Below are 14,598 nucleotides of genomic sequence, written 5' to 3' on the forward strand. Positions count from 1 at the left end.
GAATATATTCAAAAAACTTCCTCTTTAAATTCATCAATCAAAGGTTGAAAGAAAGAAGGAGGCAAAGTAGGGAAGAAAGAGAAGTAAAGAAAGGAAGAAAGAAAAGAGCAACAGACTGTGATTTCTAAGGTCTGCTTCAGTCTCTGAGGGAAAAAATAATCTGCATTTATTTTCTCTCGCATAGTATAACCGAAACCACTTTAACTAAGGTATCTCAATGGTAGGAATTTATCATTTCCGTTCTGGCTCCGCTACTAGATGTAGGTCACGCTTCACCCGCCACCCCACCCCTTGCCTCGCTGGCATTCTGGTGTTCCTCCTCTGTCTTCTTTGAAGGATTTTTGTAAGTTTTCTCCAAGGCTCAATGTTTGCCTCTTTCAAATACCACATCTTCCTGGAAAACCGTATCCTTCAGCAGGTGCACTCAGATATACAGCCCTACCTGGAACACTGTTATGGCCCCAGCTCACTCTGTGTTTTCAAGCCCATGCTCCCATCTTAGGAAAAATTAGCAAACCCCTCTGGGTTGAGAAAATGTAAGTGCTCAAGCACGAGCTTCAACAATTCACACTTCTTGGTTCCATGTGCCCTCTCATAATAATACACTCTTCAGTCTTCACAAGCCGGCAACCCCTCCCCCCCCATGCACCTGGCCGCAGCCATGCCCAGAGCGTTTGACTGCTGTGGACAGGCCTGGCGTAAGCTTGCATTAGGTTTGCGGCTTGTGTGGCTGGTCACTGGCAGGGTCACCAGACCTCTGGACGGCCTGGTGTCTTCCCTGACATCAGTTCAGACTCTCACTGGCCTGGGCAAGTGCAGGTGGGCTCACATGGAAAGTTCAAGTTCTCTGGTCACTCTGGGTGAGTTCTGCCTCTTTTTCCTTTGGAGTTATTCCAGTGACTAGAAAACAAATGAAAACAATTTAAATATGTTCAAACTCTATTAATTACCACTTCCAGAAAGACTTACAAATATATATCTTAACGATTCAGAAAGATGACAGTAACGTTAGAACACGAGTTATAAAAATTTCCCTCGGCTCTTAGCGTACAAATGCGTCCCTTCAGGGATGCCATTAATTCCTCTTAGGCTTGTTGTTCACAGACCGTCTCTTTGTCTGAATGTTAAAAAAGTATTTTTATTCAAGCATCAGTGAGAGTGTCAGTATCTTGGAGTATGTGCATATTAGCCTGGAATAATACTGAAATCATCAGAAGTGTGCAGACAGTAAAGGAAACTGAATGAAAGCAGCTTTACCTTATGGAAATTTGGCTTCTTGATCTCGACATTCCTCAAATGTTCCCTTTAAGAAAGCCTCAAGATTTAGTAAAATCTTCTCTGGCTCCACTCATCTTGGTGCAAATGACAAGATTTAAGTTAAATCAGTCAGAAGGAGAAAGACACATAATGAACAATCTCATGCATATGTGGACTAAAAACCAAAGGGATAAAGTAAACAAAATGAACTAAGCCCCTCCCCCAAAACATGGCTGCTGACCCGAGGTTACTAGAAGTGGTGGTGGGAGAATGAGGAACAAAGTGAGTTCATTGGTCTATAGCGGAGGATTATGGGTGCTTTGGTGGTGTGTTATGGGAGTTCACATCTGAAGAGGTGTGGAACTATTCCTCTAAATCATATAGAGTTGTACACCAATGTTGCCTCAACAAGTAATGTTGAAAGAAAATGTCAAAGTGCAGTGTCAAGGAGGGTAACAGCCCACTGCCCGTGGGTTCTCACCCACGCAGTAATAATTGCAGGAATATGCAAATACAGCGGGGTTTACTTAACAAACAGAAGGTTGGTGAAAAAGTTTCTAAGGCCACAAATGCCTGGCTGTTTCCCCTCAGAGAGTGTCAGTCATGTCCCAGTGCACTGTTGCTCATGCAAAATGGTGCTTGTCCCATTAGTGAGGGTCTGGGCTGGGGGTGCACCGTACCCAGTGGACCAGGATCTGACTCATGTGGCAAGGGAAGGTGCTCACGGGCAGGGCTGCTGAGGTTAAGTGAACCTGGAGCAATTCCCAGCCACAGTCAGAAGGCACTGCGTGCCTGACAGGGCAGGACAGGACTCAACAGCACCCATGGGTGGTGGATGATCACAGGGGTGCACAGTACTTGGAGGTGGCTGGACAGAGTGCCAGCCACATGATACATGCCAAAATGATGAAAACTCATGACCTTTGACTCAACCATTTTACTTTTAAGAATTCACATTATAGATGTGAACTATATACATTAAAGTGACCCTTGCAGAGGTTGGCAGACACTAGTGGGGCGGTTAAAAAAATAAAGAAAGAGGCCCTCCCTGGTGGTGCAGCAGGTTAAAGCACTGCACTAAGAAGCTAAAGCCACTTCGGCATGGACCCGGAGGTGGTCACCCCGGGTCACCCTGTGGTCACCCCGGAGGTGACCACAGGTCACGGCAGACCTCTCCTGGCCCGCCCGCTGCTCCCCTCAGCAGTGGACTTCGTCGATCTGCCTGTTCTGCTCCCCGCTCTGTCTCTGGTGAATCTTCTCACCGCCCCTGCACCCCAGCTCTGTATGCATAAATAAATAAATCTTTTTAAAAAAATAAATAAAAGAAACCCTTGTGTAAGATTTTTCATTGTCACCCAGCAGATTATAAGAATTGCTGTTAAATACATTCTTGCAATACATTCAATGAATTATGTGCCTAGCCACAAAATAGTGAGAGCTCTTTTTATGTATTGCTATGAAGTTTATTCTGCTATGAAGCTTCTGCTAAATAGCTCTCCACAAAAGACTTTTGCGAATGTTTGTGTCTTATCTAAAAGAGAGAGAAGAGCTGATCTGGAGATCTTGAGGGCAGAAGCCAGGAGTCAGACTACAAGAAAAAGGACAGTCTTCCCAAGCATGAAACTATGCCCTCCAGAATACAGACAGTACCACAGTTGAGAACCTCTGCGCTGGCATAATCATCAGCGTCCATTACGCTGCATGCCTTGTGGCCACAGGAAGGGGAGAAGCTGCAGTAGGCACGTGTTAGCCACAGGCCGTGTGGACGTGGCTCCTGTGGCTCCTGAAACCTGTGACCCAGTTAGTCCCCTGGGGCTCTGGGCTGAGAGCGTCTGTGAGGAGGGCACCGCTCCTAACTTGCAAAGGATGAAGCCTGGCTCCTGAGCGGCCCAGGAGGGGCGCCGTGCTTAGTTGGGCTGTTCAGCCAGGAGGATCTGTGCTCCGCAGCTCGATTCCGGGCTGTGGGATCGGCTGCCCCCGAGTAACCTGCAGGAAGTGCTCCCTGGTCAGGGCTGAGGCCAGGGTTGGGCGCCGCTCTGACGCTGGCCAACTTCTGCGTCGCTGTAGGGATGTGAGCCATGCGCTCTGTGCTCCATACTTGGGGGCCAGGATTCCACCACTCATTTCTGTAATTGTTTCAGTGGCTTCTGGGGAGGGAACCATGGAAAAAAACAAATCCTTTGCTGCAACCAGAGTTGAGAACTCATTTCAGGTCTGGGGCCAGCACCGCACCAGACACGTGCCACTCGGAACAGCAGCTTCAGCGGCTAAATGGGCTGACAAATGGCCACAGGCAGCTCAGCAAGGAGCCGCCCAGCTCCGGGTCTTCGCCTCCCCTGCCAGGCTGCAACAGCAGCTAAACCGGAAGAGTTTTAGTCACTTGGCTGCCCCCAAAGGCTCTGAGCTGGTAACCATGCTTGAGTGAAACAGCCATTCAAAGAGAAGTGCACATCAATGGATTTTTTTAAAGATTAATTTATTTATGCATACAAGAGCTGGGGTGCAGGCCAGAGTTTGGGATGGGGGAGGCGAGGGGAGGGAGATGACAGGAGTCACCAGAGACAGAGTGGGGAGCAGAATAGGCAGATCTACTGAAATACACTGCTGAGGGGAGCAGCAGGGAGACAGGAGGAGTCCGCTGATCCCTATGTGGAATTACTCCCTGGCTGGGGATCAAACTCAGGCAGTAGGGGTGATAACACAAGACTTAATCCCTGGGCCACCAGCAAGTAATTTTCTCTGATACCATCTTGCTCCCTTATTATTGCTGTTTAAGTTAGACATGCACTTATACCTTGAGGAGGAACAAATCAATTAATTTTCTTTATGAGGACATGGTATATGATATACTTACTGCGAAGTCCTGTGAAAGAAATTTCCAGCCAGATGACCCAAAAACATTAGATTTCTTCACAGATGAACTTTCAATATCACCTGTAAAACAAACAAACAAACAAACAAACAAACAAACAAAATCTTTGATGAAATACCTAAGGAAAATAAGGAAATTCAGAGAAACACAGAATACAAAAAATTAATCAGCAATATTACTTTTACGCTTCATTTTTAGAAAGAAGACATACTGAATATTTGTCATCAACCTTATCTGTTGATTATGCAGCTGTTGATAACTTTGAATTTGCAAATCCTTTGCCATTTCTAAAGACTTGCTATTAAAACTCATGGTAAGAGAGCTCAGTGAGCTGAATTTCAAAACACTGCTCAGAAATCCACGGTGCACAATGTAGGCAGGAGTGGAGTAGACTGCATGGGAGGTCTGATTTAAAGACTTAGCTCTTTGTCATTAGAAGAAGGAAAGATCCCTGATTTCAGTGGCTCAGATCTAGAAACCTTTAAGAGGCAGAAGAGTCATCGCCTAGTAATTTAGCATCAAGTCTGTGGTTCACTGGTGGTCTCTTTCATGCTTAAGAGAGGAAATTGTTCAAACAATATAGTTGGTTTGAAATCTATCCAGGACCAATGCAAACACGAGGGGGCTGCCCAGAAACCACACATTGTTTCCTTCAGACAAAAGATAATGATGCACTAATGAGTTTTACCTTTTATTGCCCTCTGGAACTCGGCCTCAGGAAGAAAACCCACAAAACAAAATTGTTAGTCCCCAAATATACAGTATTTTGCAATGACCTTTATCCCTTCTTCTTTAAGTGTTAGTACTTGTGTTATTTAAGTATTCATGTTGTTTAACTCATAAATCCCGACCTCCATGTAATCTCAAAAGTGCCCTCCCAGAGAGAGAAAGAAAATAAATGAGGAAAAATAATAAAAGCTTTGCTGACATAAAGTACCTCCCAGAGATTTAAAGCACTTCTGAGATAGTATCTAATTCGAATATATGGGGACTATTTAAAGGAGAAAAGTAACAAATTATTTTTTTGCAATTATGGGGAAAATGAGGGGGGAAAGTTGGAGTAATAGGTCCAACTTAATAAAAGGAACTTACCAAGTAATCAGATAGATAAGTGGAGAAAACATTTAAAACTTCATTGCTTGGACATGTAATGTGATATGTGTTGGCGGTTTATAGAATTTGTTGGATTCATCCGTTGTTTCACTGAAAAGTAAGTTTAATGGCACAATTGTCTATTATTTAACTAAAATGATTTAACCCTTCTGTAACCTCACACTCACCATTTGTGACACCACTAACACCCCTCCACACCTGCTCCCTTCTCCATCCTCTGGTATCATGCCTAGCGGACTTTCCAGAGTGTTGTTTATAATTGCTCTTTCTACATCCTCACTTCCCGTTCTCCCTTCACTGTTGAATGTGATTTCTTTTACTAACATCTCCACTGTCTTTGCTGTTGGTGAAGTTGACCAGACCTCCATATTGCCAACTTTACAGGCCTTTTTCTTCTTCTTCTTCATCACCAACTGTTAACATCTACTCTTAAGAGAATTCCAAAGAGTTGATGGCTCTTCCTTAAAGTATCTTCTTCTTCTGGTTTGTGTGCGATTAGTATCCCTCATTTACTTTAGTCACACCTGGCTGTTTCTTCTCAATATTTGTGGTTTCTTCGTGTTACCATTACTTTTTGACGCTGGGGTCTCCCAAAGTTGTGAGGACACTCGTACTTTTTTCTAGTAGCTATCTACATGTGCTTATCCATGTTCTTGGCTTAAAGCATCATCTCTACCCCAATGTGTTCATTTCATGCTCATTACTCACCTTTAGTTTCTTAATAACAACTTAACTTATCCTTTCTATACCAATAGCTAATAAACATATCAATGTTATCATGGCCAAAATAAATATCTTTATTATGAAGCATTTATTAAACACACAAACATTTTGAAGCTGATGTTGTATTCTCATATTTCATTAGTTTTTCAACAGTAAATTCTATTTTCTTTTTTATTGTTTTTAAGATGATAATGGTTTATAACATCTTATATGATTTAGGGGTGTAGTTCACACCTCTTCAGCTGTATGTTACAATACTTACCTCCAACCAAAAATCCTCTACCAGAATCTTTATAAATAAGTGAAATGGTTATTTTAAAGGAAAAGAATTACATTTTAAAAAGTAAAGCAAGTTGATTTGATTCTAACATGGCACCTTTTTTTTACAACATCACTGAACAATAATCACAAAACCTGCATTTGCATATTTTCTCAGAGATGAAGAATGTAATGTGCTATGAGTCAATGCGTCCATTTTTTAGACTAATATTTGGCTTTTGTTGATTTTAGATCTTAACCATAAGCTGAATTTTATTCACAGAAGGGCTTCATGCACATTTCAGTGGCATTTAGTACACTCAATGTTGTATAACTGCCACCTCCATCGATTTCCAAAGCATCTTCATTACCTCAACAGGAAATCATGGACTCTGAAGTTGTTCCCATATCTCCTCAGCGTCCTCCTCTGGTAACTACTAATTTGTGCTCTGTTTCTTATTATTTTTTCTGGATCCCATTTATTTCTAAAGAGCTATTGTTGCCACTTAAGGATATATAGAGAGTAAGTAAGAATATTTCTTCCTGTATTATTTGCTCATTGCTCTCAATTTACTCTGGGCTAGCTCAGGAGAGGCTTACTTGTGACTTTCTTACAGGACAGTTCTTCAAATATCTGACTGCAATTAGGGGTTATGCCTCTGCAACACCCATCACTTCATGTCACAATGAAGCCTTTATTCTAAACATGAGAAAGTTGCTCAAAGAAAGAGCAGATATTAGATCTAAATTTCAATTAAGTTTAACAATGATTGCGATGTATTAGTCCCTGGACCTTATTGATGAGGATATAATTAATGAAATTTGTCCTGGGCAGTGAAGCAGAGCCCAGATAATTATTTTTTAGACAAATAATTTAGGTTGTGTTCTTAGAATATGAAGTGCTTATTAAAAACACTACTTCTTAGAATTGAGATCATGTCTTGAGAATCAGAATTCATTATATATGGTTCTAGTAGATGCACTTTTAACAAATTCCCAAGTAGTTCTGTTTAAAATGGGCTTGAGGGTCACTTATTAAGGAAATGAGAATTTCCTTAATATTGAAATATATTGAATTTATATTAAATAGAAATAGTATATGTTGTTAATAAAACTTGGGAAAATGTATCAATACTTTTGTTTAGAAACAATATATTAGAAAGCATTTGATAAGTTTGGCTTAAGGTATAACTGGCTCTGTTTTGATGGTAATAAGAACCATTCTCTAGAAAAACTTCAAAAGTTCAGTAGAAGTTCTTTTTATTTACATTATTTATAATTAGCCAGATCCAAGGAGAGATCTAAACAGAGTTATAAAAATCAGAATAGACATGAACCATCATGAACACATGTGCCCTTAGTAAATATTTGCTGCATGAATGGTACACTTACGTTTGCTTTATTTCCTAAATAGAAAGAAAAGGGATGATCACTCTAACTTTTCAGGCTTGCATTCAGTTGTATTCTGGCTATTGAATACTTGTAAAAGTGGATCTTTCTTTCCTCTAACATAGTAGATAGTTGTTCATTTATTCAATAAATATTTGTTGGTCATCTGCCGTGTTAGGACGTGTGCTCAGTCCCAGGGATGCTGCCAGTCAGAGTTGGTTTCTACTGTGCTAGGGTTTTCCATCGGAGAGGACTAGGAAATTATATGCTTTGAGAAATTAATGACTTTTTTAGAAAAAGGGAAACATCAGATGGTGAATAAAGGAATTTCAATGCCAAGCATCAGTTTGGCACATTTTGTTTAGCTTTTCCAATGTGATTTTGCTTGAGTTATAGATGTTGTGCTTCAGAAAGTAAGTCTTGCCTCTATTACTTTTTTTACCACTTCAGAATGAATCCTTAAGTACTTGGAAGTTTAGATGATTTATAGATTATCTGCAACATATCAGAACATGATCAACAGGATTCACTGTGCATTATGTTCACTTTCCCCCAAGTAAACATTGCTCCCACTTCTCACACTTCTGACACTTTATGACTAGCAAATATTTTTCAGTCTTTACTCACCTGACTTCTTATAGTCTTGACTATTTGCTCCTCTCCTCAGTCACCTTAGTTTATTGCCTTTCCTTACTCCCCTGAAAAGATTGTGTCCTCAGAGTTCCATCTTCAGCCTACTTCTCCTCTGATTTCAATGATCTTATTATCTCCACATAAGAAACAACATAACATCACTTCAGATGCTAACTTCCACCAGGTATCTTTCTTTTCTCATGCTCTAGAGACTCTTCCTGCCCTTGCCAACCAACTGTCCCTCTAACATTCTCCATCACAGTACCAACCAAAGTCTCAAATTCGCATCTTATTTCCTGACTTTCCCCTTCTCTTTGTCCCTGTGGTCACTCAATTACTTCAACATGTTAAAGCTCAAGTATCTAAACTCTTTCTACCCTCATTTCCCCTTAGTTCAGGTCCACGCAATTTCTTTCATTGATTACTTAAATAGTAACTGGTTTCCTACTGCCATGGCTAATACCATTTTTGTTTATGTATTTCATTCCTCGTTTGAAGTTGAAGTCTTAATCATCTTTGCATCTCAACCATTAAGGAAGTGCATGGAACATGTCGAATAAGTGAGTGAACCAATTCATGCTTACATTATTTTTAAAAATGTTGCATTTTATAGGCTCATAATGTGGAGACTATTTTGGAGATGGTGTTCATGTTTTTAAGTCTTTGACAATTTTTTATTCTTTACTTTTTATGTGATTCCATATTCACTGGCACATTTTAAATCTTCTGGTTGTCTCTGGTTTCGTTTGTTTTGTTTTGTTTTGTTTTGTTTAAGTCAAGAACCTTGAATTTACACTAGAATTAATCTGAATGCAACATCAATTGTGAAAAGGAATGAACTTGAGAAAGTTAAAATGCGTAAGATTTTACACCAACTGAACCAGATTTCTTGTTTCAATTAAATTACTTAATGTGGGGCTTTCCAGTCCTCTGTGGAACTATTAGCCAACTGAGTATTTTGAAAAACTGTCAAGAAAGAGAGGTTGCAGCGCTCAAGAGACCTGAATACATGAACAGATAAAGACCAGACTTGAGGTCTTTCTTCAAAACATTTGCTTGTGACATAAATTTTTTATGTTATCAGATAATTCAAGGATGAATTGTTGACCATAAAGCAGTTCTTGCACTTAAAACTATTACTACAATACAATAATACTTTAGTATATTATTATCTTAGCATTTTTAGCTGTAAATCTGTACAAACTCTTACAAACTTTTTAGTTAATATCTAGAACTTGCCGTGGCTGTCATTTTAAAAATACTTTAAAGTTGATGCTTTAGAATAAAATGTGTGCTATATTCTTTAATGTCTCCAGAAGAAAAGTAATACAATAATAGCTCACTATCACAGCTAATTTATTCCCAACATTACACATTTTTATGTCTGTCCTAATCTATAGTATATATCAAGCATATCGCTTAGAAAAAAAGGAAGAAATGGGGACTAATGATTTGAACACACTTACAGCACTTGTAAGGAGAATGTGATAACCACTTGACTTGGATCGATCGATACAGCACTCCATGCTATGTAAATGGTTCTTAAGGAACTTGAGCTCCAATACAGAAACAGAAGTGTGCTTCTGTTAGCAAGGGAAAATGGGGACATTGATTCCAAGATATTAAATTAATAATCTCTACCATAGTTCTCACTCTCTGGCTTGGATGAAAAGATACATTTTGTGCTACTCATAATGACAGGAACTGTCAGAAGAAAACAATTGAAAATAATATTATGGGATTTAGAACATATGGAATTTGGGATGCCCACAGGACATTTAAAGAAAGTTTGGGGGGCAGTTGGGTATAATATCTGGAAGTCATGAGCAGAGAAGTCATAAGCACAAAGGAAATTCTTAGCAAGAATCTAAGGAGTGAGAAAACAGAGTTTTGGCAAAGTCCTTGGAGAAAAACAACCAGTAAGATCTCAGAGAAAGAAAAATCAGAAAAAGAGACCAAAAGATGGAATAAAATAATCCATTTTTCATAAATTTCAGAGAAATAGAAAGGGTACACATTTTTATCACTTTATTATTTGCTGTTAGCATTCTTAACATAAAAACACATGAAACAACCTTGAATTAGCAAACAAAAAGTGTTGACGAACTGAATGACAGGACTTTTTTTGTTCCAGGTGTTTGTACAGGCAATTTGTTTGTTTGAATGTACGCTGAGCAATCGCTGCTCTCTGAGAACTGGAAGCCTGCTAGTTCAGAATCTTGCCACAAACATCATCTCCCTCCCCTGCCAGGTAGTGCCTGTTCAAGCCTTCCTGAGGTAAAACAGGTGTAAACAGTGACATAACTTGGTTAGTTGATGGAATTAGTCTCATTCTGTCCATCAGTTTATATTTCTTTTTATTTGAGAATTAAAGAGTTCTTGAAGCATTTATTCATATGTTTTTCACTGTATTTCTCCCTTTTCTCCGACCTGGTCCTTGCATATGTTTCTAGTCTCCTTTTGTTCTATTCTGCGCTCAGGGTTTTCTCTAGAGCTGTTTATCCTATCCATGGTTCACTTTCATGCTGAATTTCTTATCTAAAGCTTCCATTTTTATTTTCTGACCATTAGAGTTTCCATTCATTAATTTTTTTTCTAAATTTTGTTGTATCTCTTTTGTTAGTTTTTCTGATTTCTCTATATCGTTTTGACTTGCTTTTCTGCATTTCCTTCCATGTCTTTAATTTTACTTGGAAACAGTGAATATTCTATGACCATCAGATAAGTTCTACTGTATCTCAGATGTGGTTTGACTCTGGAAAGCTGCTCTCTCCTTGTGAGGTCATATTCCTTTGGGGGCTTCAAGTTGCCATGTGGAGGTCTACCGATCTTCCTGCTTCTAATTTCCCTATTTTTTAAGTTTCTATATAACTTAGAGATTTGAACTCCTTCCACTATTCCAGTAAGCGGCACTGTGGTTCTATCTGACTTAGCTTTTGTCTTTTTCAACTTCTGTCGGAACTGAAATGTGTTGTTGCAGTTTTTGAGTCACCGAGTGACTCAATCTCTATTGCAAGTGGTTGGAGGGGTAGAACTGACTTATGTGAGAGATACTCCCAATACTCCTCCATGTTCAGCAGGCTTTTCTGTCTGCTCACCTTGTACACTTTATCATATCAGGGTTAGTCACAAAGGGTGACTCGTTCTAATACACTTTTTTCCCTCTTCTTTGGGAGAAGCTTCACCTTAAACAGACCCCAGCTTCTCCACAGTGCCTACCTTCAGTGAAGCATGTGTGCCTCCACACTGTTTAGCACTCTCATACTCACAGCTCCTGGGTCAGTGGCAACCTTGATTCCCACCATGGACAGCAACTTCCATGCCTTTCTCTCCACCCACCTCAAATTCAATGAAGCATGAATTGCTTCTGTTTAGCTTCTGTTTTCCTTCTGATGAAATATGTAGTGGTCTTCGATGTCCACAAGTGTCCCAACTTTTCCATTAGCCATGGAACTCTCTGGGTACAATTGTCCTTCTGATGAACTATTAGAGCATCTTCTCAAGAGCAATACAAGGAACCTCCTCAGATATTATCTGACTCTGAGTTAATACTACTTGAATTTTAAGAGATTTACTGAAATGTTACTTCCTAGGTTTCTCCTGTTCCTTCTTTAGGAAGAACAAATGTCGTCTCTTTGCTCCTTCCCTATACCCTAGCACATCTGGTATCCATGGAAATCATCTGAAACAACATTCTCAATCCAGACCTCGGATTCTGATTCAGAATGCTATTGAAGTGGCGTTCAGGAATCTATATTCTAAAGCTTCCCAAATGATTCCAATGTTATTGATTCCAGAGTTACTAAGTTGCACACACATACTATTATTCCCATATAATGATCATTGTTGTTTGCATGTTTTTCTCATGCTTTTAATTGCAAGTTTGATGGGAAAGTCATGATGTATTTCTTTTGTCAAGACTGTTCAGATAATCCAATAAATCAGGAGAAATAAAAATACAGAAATGATTTATTTCACTCAGAAGTAACTTTCATAAACAAAGGAAAGAAACACAAAAACAAATATTTGAAATCTGACTTCAGAACTGAGTTGTGATGGAGGAAGCAAAAAGTGTGGGGTAAATGGAATTTATCAGAGCTTTATGAGTGCTTTGGTGGTGAGTGTGGGCTACAGACAGTATATGTCTGTAGGGTGTGAACCTTCACCTCTAACACATATACAATGTTGTAAACCAAATTTACCTCAACAAATCCTGAATCATTCCTTAATTGTTGAGCAAACTTGGATTTATTAAAACTCTGTGTCCTATTTGATAATGTGAAGCCCATGGGGATTACAACTGAGATGGGAAAATGCACCAAAAGATGTAAAAATAAACTATTATATTATTAAAAACAAAACAAAAAACACTGTGCCCTGCGGTTTCCTTTATTGCCAAGCAGAGATAATGATACCACCTCCGACTGAAGGGTTTTCTGAGGCCCAAAGGAGATCTATGTATACACAGACATATAGAGCTGTTAGCACTAGGCAAACACCGAGACGCACTTCAAACCGACGTGGGCTTGTTTGTGACATCCTCCGCTTTGTAAATCTGAAATCGCTCCAAGTGTATGCTTATAGATGCATTATAAATTAATATTTTGTGCATCCGCTTACCACGGGGCAATATTTCGGATAGCATTTTGCATCGGTAAGCCTAAGATCGCATTTCCCTGCTGCATCCAGCAGCAGACACCAGCGTCCATGAGCTTCGTCCCGACTGACGGAAGCCCCCCTCCTCCTCCCACAGAGAGCAATTGACGGGAGCCACGTGCCCAACCATCACCCGTTGCAACCAACCCTTGTACCTCTCTTCTCGTTGCAGAATGTTCTGGAAGCTTTCTCTGTCTTTGCTCCTGGTGACGGCGCTGGCGAAGGTGCCAGAAGCCCGGCAGCCCCGGCCGGCCGGGGCCATCCCCTCCCCGTACAAGGACGGCAGCAGCAACCACTCAGAGAAATGGCAGCGTCAGGTGAAGGAGGTGCTGGCGTCCAGTCAGGAGGCCCTGGTGGTCACCGAACGCAAGTACCTCCGGAGTGACTGGTGCAAGACGCAGCCCCTGAGGCAGACGGTGAGCGAGGAGGGCTGCCGCAGCCGCACCATCCTCAACCGCTTCTGCTACGGCCAGTGCAACTCCTTCTACATCCCCCGGCACGTGAAGGAGGAGGGGGGGTCCTTCCAGTCCTGCGCCTTCTGCAAACCGCAGCGCTTCGCCTCCGTCTTCGTGGAGCTCGAATGCCCTGGGCTGGACCCACCGTTTCTCCTCAAGAAAGTGCAGAAGGTGAAGCAGTGCCGGTGCATGTCAGTGAACCTGAGCAACACTGACAGGCAGTGAGCTGGCCGAGCTCGGGGACAGAGCGCAGGCCCCCACGCAGCTGGCCCTGGCCGCGGCCCGCCTGCCGCTGCCCGGCCCCTGTCCCCCCAGCTCACTCACATGCTGCCCCGCCCGCAGCAAGAACACCCCTGGGGGCTGAGGATGTCGCTTGTCGCAAACATGCAGCACAGAGCCGGGCTCTGAGGACGCTTCCCGGCTGGCCCTGGGCCTCACCGGGGTCCCTCAACGGGGCTGTGTCTCACACCAGAAGGAAGATGCTGGAAAACCATCGGCCACCACGCAGCCGTCTGAGGGATCCTTCACTGTCCAGCGGGCATGCAGTTTCCACCATGTGGAAAAGCGACCATCGCCCTGGAATTGGCTCCGGCCCAGCAACTCCCCAGGACACGAAGGCCGCGTGGATTTCGCTCCCGTCTTCCCTACTGGTCTCTGGCCGACAGTGTTCACTCTGGTCGCTCCAGTCAGGCTTCACGTTGGGCTGCTGCGATGTTGACTTAGACCCGACATATGTAAGGGAGGCTTTGAAGGACAGGGAGGGTCTCCTGACACACGAAGGAGACGTTTGAATGACTTGGATGGCCAGTGGGCTTTCCTGGAATCCTTGCATGGAGCAGGCCACGCTCTTCCCACCCCCAGCCACCACCCATCTCTGTGACCTGAAGGTGAACTTCGGTGTGCAAGCTATAATCCACTGAAATTAGAAAAGTATCTCACACACACACACATCTTTATATTAGTGGTAGTCTTATGACTGGCCTGTATCATACAGAGCTGTTCAAACCCATCATGACCCATCCATGTGTTGTCTCCATTGTCTCTGGCTCTGACTTTGCAGCAGCAAGTAATGACGTGCCCAGGTCGTTCCTTCAGAATAACGCCTCATCAGCAGTTCACTGGCACACACCTATTCTTAGATTGGGTTGGGAGTGAGGACTTTTCACTGAATAGCATTTCACTTGAAGGTGGTAAAGCATTGTAGCACAAAGTAGAAACTGGGTTAGGATGGACCGGTGCAGA

The 14,598-nt window shown here is 41.8% G+C and overlaps 1 protein-coding gene across 1 annotated transcript in view; it reads left to right on the plus strand.

Moving 5' to 3' along the window:
* The window catches only part of GREM2 (gremlin 2, DAN family BMP antagonist), a 46,056-nt gene extending 32,475 nt beyond the window's left edge, over positions 1-13,581 (plus strand). The window contains exon 2 of the mRNA XM_004691059.2: positions 13,074-13,581. Within this exon, the coding sequence (XP_004691116.1) occupies positions 13,075-13,581 (507 nt within the window). The 5' untranslated portion in view covers position 13,074. The remainder of the gene's footprint in view (positions 1-13,073) is intronic.
* The last annotated feature ends 1,017 nt before the right edge of the window (positions 13,582-14,598 follow it).

Source organism: Condylura cristata, unplaced genomic scaffold, assembly GCF_000260355.1.
Source record: "Condylura cristata isolate star-nosed mole 26May11 unplaced genomic scaffold, ConCri1.0 scaffold00029, whole genome shotgun sequence".
Classification (NCBI taxonomy): Eukaryota; Metazoa; Chordata; class Mammalia; order Eulipotyphla; family Talpidae; genus Condylura; species Condylura cristata.